The sequence below is a fragment of the Propithecus coquereli genome, unplaced genomic scaffold (assembly GCF_000956105.1).
Source record: "Propithecus coquereli isolate 6110/MARCELLA unplaced genomic scaffold, Pcoq_1.0 Scaffold209, whole genome shotgun sequence".
Taxonomy (NCBI): Eukaryota; Metazoa; Chordata; class Mammalia; order Primates; family Indriidae; genus Propithecus; species Propithecus coquereli.
In genome coordinates, this window is record NW_012145967.1 from 4630569 (window position 1) to 4637092 (window position 6524).

General features: G+C 41.4%; 1 protein-coding gene across 1 annotated transcript in view; it reads right to left on the bottom strand.

The window, feature by feature from the left end:
* Window positions 1-6324, bottom strand: part of NCAPD3 (non-SMC condensin II complex, subunit D3) — an 81757-nt gene extending 75433 nt beyond the window's left edge. The window contains exons 1-5 of the mRNA XM_012644275.1: window positions 6284-6324; window positions 5871-6011; window positions 4432-4472; window positions 2685-2839; window positions 2570-2579 (exon numbers count right to left, since the gene is read on the bottom strand). Of these exons, the coding sequence (XP_012499729.1) occupies window positions 2570-2579; window positions 2685-2839; window positions 4432-4472; window positions 5871-6011; window positions 6284-6324 (388 nt within the window). The remainder of the gene's footprint in view (window positions 1-2569; window positions 2580-2684; window positions 2840-4431; window positions 4473-5870; window positions 6012-6283) is intronic.
* Window positions 6325-6524: the final 200 nt, after the last annotated feature.

The window sequence follows — 6524 nt, forward strand, 5'->3', positions numbered from 1 at the left end:
TTCAAAATTACCAAGATAAATAAGTATACAAGAAATTTAAGTAATTTTTTAAAAAGAATTTTTTGGTAAGTTTGAAGCACATACACTTCTGAAATTATTATAGCTCAAAACTACACTAAGGTTTTCGGGACACTGTGTATCAGTGACTGCTCAGAAAAGTTACTTCTCCATCTAGGTTAAATGTACCCAAATCCATTTATCACTAATTACTAACTAAGGAAATCAGAACAATTTATTTAAATATAAATGTTCTGCAGATTGTGGACAATGGGAGCAGGAAAGGAAACACCTGCAGCTTCTCCCTCAATACATTTCATAGGGAGCTTAGGTGAGAAAGGAGACAAACTCTAGAACAGAAACCATAATTTTATTAATTCTGTCATTGTCCCATGCTTTCTCCTTTTAAACACTTGAAGAGGAAGTGGGTTATTGTAATAAACTAAACACAGCAGGAACTAAATATGGTTTATCCGTAAGTACTATATCTTAAATAAAACAAAGGTCCAGTACATTTAAACAATTGGCCCTTGTGCTTCCTGCTTCCTGGAAAAGGCAGGGGAAGTGGTAGCCAATGCTTCGGATTAGCCCCACTGCTTAGCACATGCCACCTTAGAGAGAGACCATCAAAAGTCGTTTCTGCAGTCCCCTTTCCTTTGCTAGGAAACTTCTGGGAGAAATCAACTCCTACTATCACAGTATCACATCCTCATTCCTAATACCAACTGCACCTCCATGCCACTCACCTTGGAGGTCGCCCTGGACCTGTTCAGTCACCTGGGCTCTGTGATCCCGCAGCTGCTGTGATCACTCTCTCCCTGCCTTCTGCCTTGCTCCTCGTCAGGCCTCTTTCGACCAGCTTTGTTTCTGTTCTGTCTTCTTCTCTCCCTGGCTGACCTCATGAGTCACTGCATTCCGACATCCACCTTCATTCGCAGGACTCTTCTCTCTCTCCTGATCTTCCAACCCTTATTTCTAGCTACCTATTATGCCTCCCAAGGATCTCCTAACAGAACCTCATATTCAAAAGTCTAAAATGGAACTCAATTTCCACCTGACCTTGCTCTTTCTTTCTCCCTTATTCCCCACCTTGGTCAACAATGTCATCATCTTCCTAGTTTCAGAAAGTTTCTTTCTTCCTCTCACTCACTATACCCAGTCAATTTAGCACTCTGCAGCATGTTGGAGCTATCTGACAAGGGCTTCCTAGTTCACAAAGCCCTATTAATTCTACCTCAAAAAATGTCCCTAGTTTTTAGTCTTCCTTTCGAATTCCCACAAACAACTCCAGACCATGCCACTGACGCCCATAACACCCACATCACGATGTTAAGTCTCCCAAGGGATCTCTCTTGTACATATTTTTCCCACTTCGGTCCATCTACGGTCAAGAAATTTGTCCTAAAATAGATCTATTCATTCACGTTACTTGGTCTATTGCTCTCTGTAACCTCCTCCACAAGGGGCTGACTGGGAGGACTGGATGAGTTAACACATGCATGATATTTAGAACAGAGCCTCATAAACAAACACCCTATTAAAAATGTTCCAACTCCACAGTTCACCCTCATTTAAAGCTCCCAGACCTATCTTCAGCCTACCTTACCATCCTATGTCCCACCCCACATTTTAAAAATTCTGTGTGCCATTCACCCCACACCACTCACATTCCCTCAATATTCCGTGCATATTCCCATTATGTAGCTCCTTCACTAGGAACACCCTACAACCCTAACTTCTGCTAGTCAACACTCTACCCATCTGTGAAGATTCACCACTAGCTACTTTCTTTCTGGAAACTTCCCGATCCTATTGTGCTCCCTTTTCTATGGCCCTATTAAATGATATCCACCTCTCTTGGAGCATTTTTTACAATATGGTTCACAGAATATTTCCACGCCACCTTAGACTCACAGTGGCACTGTACTTGCCCACCCCTTATAGCTTCATGTGGTTGATGGACTCACTTTTGCTAGTGCTCAAGTGTCCACTCTTCCTCCCTGGGAAGGTCCTTGACCTAGGGAGAGGCTATGTATCTTAATCCTCACTTTGTCCACTAAGGTACTTAATGCAGTGCTTAGAATTATGTTGAAGGAGTGTTTAATTAGATGATTTAATTTTTGAACAGCTATGTGAAACTTGTAACTGAAATATTTTTTGTTAATTTAAATGTTTCAGAGATGTTAATATCTAAGTATTTTTTGCTCTTCTGCCCAGCCCTTTGGTTTTTTTTAAAAGTAATGATCTAAATATTAATAAGCATACTAGGTAGAACTCAATATTTAAAGAAATTCTTTGGATAAATCTGTAATTCAACTAATCATTCCTCAGTTTACTAATATCAGACTCTCTTAAAGTTAAGGTATGCTTGAATTGTTATTTGTATTTTCCTTGGACTTCTTTCCATTTTTGGTTTGTTTGGTTTTTTTGTTTTTGCCTTTATGCTTTTCCTTTAATTTGCTCTTATAAAAAAGTGGTCATGTCTTGGGAAAAAATCAGACTAGTACCTTGAACCTTTTGGAAACCTATTAGGATAGTCCAATAAATGAATGATATTCTTTATGTTACTCACATTGGAGTCCCTATAAATCGTATACTAAAAAAGCTAAGCTTTAGATCATCATAATGATTTTCATCTCCCATTTTTAATACCTCAGGTTGGCTAGCTTGGTTTTTTATTTTCTTACCTCCGTAGATCCATGTTCTTCAGTAGCAAAGGGGAAAAGGCTTTCATAGAGTTTTGTGAATGCACTCAATCCAGTCTCTATAATCTCTGACTCTATGCTGGGGTCCAAAGGCTCAGTCTCTGTGAAATCCAGCTCCCACACCGTGTCTACCCATTCTAGGGGAAAATACAATGCAATCAGTAAGCGCTCTATAACAAGTACAAAACCAATCACCTTCAGATTCCAGGTACATTCAAGAGGAGAAAAGCTTATTAGTCACAACTCACATTTAACTTATAATGTAACATAATTAAAGGCAAGCGGAAAAGGTTAAGAGAATCTTTTTCTTTTAAATCATAACTGACAGCTGGCTATTAGGTTAACTATCTTCTAAAAATATTAAGAAATAAAACACATTTAACAGTTTTGGGGAATGACACTTCAAAACACTTAATGATCTGGCCTTCCCACACATTCAATCTAGAGAACAGAGGTTAATCAGATTGCCTCAGATGCTCCTCTGTGAAATTCTCCTAATCAAGTTAATAACCTCACATAAAATGCACAGCACACTTTATGGGGCCCTTGGACAACAACGTAGCATGTTAAAAAACAGATATGATCTCCCCAAGAAGTTTAAACTTCTTGAGGAAAGGCAAGCCAGATTCATACTCATACAGATACTCAGTGACTTCATAATACAGTGATGGGAAGAACGTATGTTGTGAGAAGGTCACATTAAGACAGCATCTAGCTAGATTCCTTGACAATCTCTATTACCTTTAAATCTCATACTTTTCTCACAAACTATATTTAATGATTTCATTGTTATTTCCCCAAGCCTAAAATTAGGACTAGATGGAAACATGGGGACATCTCAGACAAATTATTAATGAGGTGCTCTTCAAATTAATATTTTGAAAATATTTGTTCACCATCAATTTAGAGAAGTTGGGCAGGGTATAAATAAAGACAAACAGAGTTCGGTGGCCTCAGCCTTTCTTTCATGGCTCTGAGCATTATGTTGCACTCAGCAAATGGGAAGTCTTATAATTAACTAGGTCTATCCTCCTTAGAATACAATCTGCCTATCATCTTTTATCACTTGAGCTTGGTGCTGGAGGAGGAAGTCTCTGTATCCCAAGTGGCTCTGCATAGCATTCCTTCCAAAGATATGCGATATGCTGCCTTAAAGAAAATATGAAAAATACAATTGAATCTCTTCATATTTCCAGCAATGTTTAAAGCTCATTATAGACTACAGCAAAAGTTTTCACAGTCCTTATTTTGGCTTTGTCTACAATAGCTCCCTACTGTCAGTAGCAGCAAATCTAATTTAGAACGCAGTAACTGGCCCTGATCATCAGCCATTTATTTGGTCATAGAAATCTTCTGTGTTGATTGTTGAGTGAGAGTATAGGAAAAACTGAGTTTGATTATTTTCTTCAATATTTTTACACTATTCAAAACAAATCCCTCACTACCTATTTTCTCAACTGTCAAATACAGATAATTTCTGCTCCACTACTTCACTTAGGATTGAAGAGGAGAAGAAATGTATCATTTATTCACTCAGGAAACAATTTTGAGAAAATACTATGGGAAAGCCTCTATATGTGCTAAAAATACAGAGATGAACGCTAGATGGTTCTTGTCCACAAAGATCTCACCATCTCACACTTAGAATACCAAAAAAGCAACCTATGATAGAAGAAAGACCACAGAGTTTTGATCAGAACAAGGTGAATATCCTGACTTGATCTCTTACGTGTAATCAGCCTCCTCTTCATCAGTGGGAATACAGGATTGCTGTGAAAGATAGATAACGTGTATACAGGGCCTAACAATGTGCTAGCCACATAAGAGACGCTTGCTGAATGATAGTTATTATTTTCACAATGGATGAGTTGTTAACATGGAAATAGATGTGTAAAACAAAAAAAGCTAGAGAGCTTAATAGGAAATATTACTGGGGAAGGAGGAGGAGGGATAGAGGTGGGTTAGATGTTTCTTCAGTTGGACTTGAATGTAGGAGTTTGCCAGGGAAAGAAATGCAGAAAAGTGTACCCCAGAGAGCACACCATAACCAAGCACAAAGGAAAAGACAGTATAAAGTATTCAGAAATGAACAAAATAGTTACAACATAGAGTGTGACTGTAGAGGGTGGGAATTAGTATGTATTTAGCAGTTACTATGTGCCAGGTACCAAGTTCATCTTCACAAAAACCTTGGGCCATCAGTATTATAATCCCCATTTAACACATAAGGAAACTGAAGCTTAGTAAGGTTAAGCAACTTGCCCAGTAATACATGGCTGCAATGCAGTAGAGCCAAAACACGAATCCAAGTATTTCTGACTCCAACAGTTATGTTCTTGGAAAAGCATACTGGATAGAATGGTGAAGCCTCTTTTAAGGCATGCGAAAGGTCTGGTCATTTATTTAGGAAATGAAGGGGAAACATTAAAGGTTTAAAGACTTGACACATTTAAAGTTGTGTTTTCAAAGGTGGTCCTGCAGAGGTGTGGGGGAATGGGCTGGCACATTTAACATCGGAAAGCAGCTAAGAGATACTGGCACAGTTGCTCAGGTCATTGGCTATAATATAAGGAAGGCTTGCGCCTGGGTCACAGCATCAGGAATGGAGCGGGAGGGCATGAGACACCTCTGAAGCAGGGCAACCGGTTATGGTGGGCATGAAAAGGGACGTAGAAATGCCATGACTGACAGGTTGGTGGCTTGGCTGGTGCCATTAGGAGGCCCTGGAAATCCCAGAGTCATTCATGCGACGTTTGATGATGTCTGCGTGTCAGACATCCAGCTGAACCTATGAGCATGAAGTTCAAGAAATAAGTTTGGCTGAAGAAAGAGATTTGCAATTTAAAACCACCGGAATAGATAAGAATACATACGTCCACGAAGATATGCAGAGTAAGAAGCCAGAGAAAACATATGCACGAGCACTAGAAGAGACTGGCCAGCATTAACTATTTTTTTAACAGTTACGTGACTGGGTTGAGCCCCTATGGTAAACCCGGCTGGCCACTATCCTTGTATGGCACAGCCCCAGGGACCCCAGGCCCTGCCGCGAGCCCTCACCCCACCCCCACCCGCACCCGCACTCCGGCCAGCCCCGGGTTAAGGTACAGTCGGGGATGCAAAGCACCCCAGGTCTGTACCCCGGACCTCGCGGCTGCGTCTCCTCACCGAGACTGAGATCCAACGGGCACCAGGGTTGCAAGCCGCTCCCAAGGCCCCGCAACGCCACCATGTTCACCCCCGGGCACCAGCTCGCCTCCGCGGAGCTCAACTTTCAAAGGTCGCTCCCGCGCGCGCTCCGAGACGTTCCTGCGGATCAATCACAACGTGCAGAATTTCCCACAGACCAATCATCGTGCCGAACTGTTTTCATTCTATTAACCAATCAACTGGGTCGTGCGCCACATGCGCAAAGAATGGGGCGGGCTGAGGAATGGCGGTTACACAAGGTTCGTCAGGGCGATTTCCTCAGCTTTCCTGTTAAAGCAGGAGCCAGGAACTAAGCTAAAGCCTAATAGCGTCTTTCCCGCCTTGTTTTTCTTAAATGGGAGGAAATGTAAAGAGTATTTGAGACAGGGTACTTCCTGTAATAACTGTCACCTTTGCCCCCGTCAGGCGACATTTCGCGTGCTGATCACAGAGCTACCTTCACCCGTCAGCACGCGAACGTTGTACATAACCGAATGTGGAAGGTAGCCCCACGTATCTCGATACGGGAAAAGCAAACAAAAGCATTCCAAGAAGACAGCTGCAGTTCTTTTGATTTGACGGGTCGTCTGGGCCCGGATTCTACCGGAAAGAGGCTGTGGCTGCCATATCAAC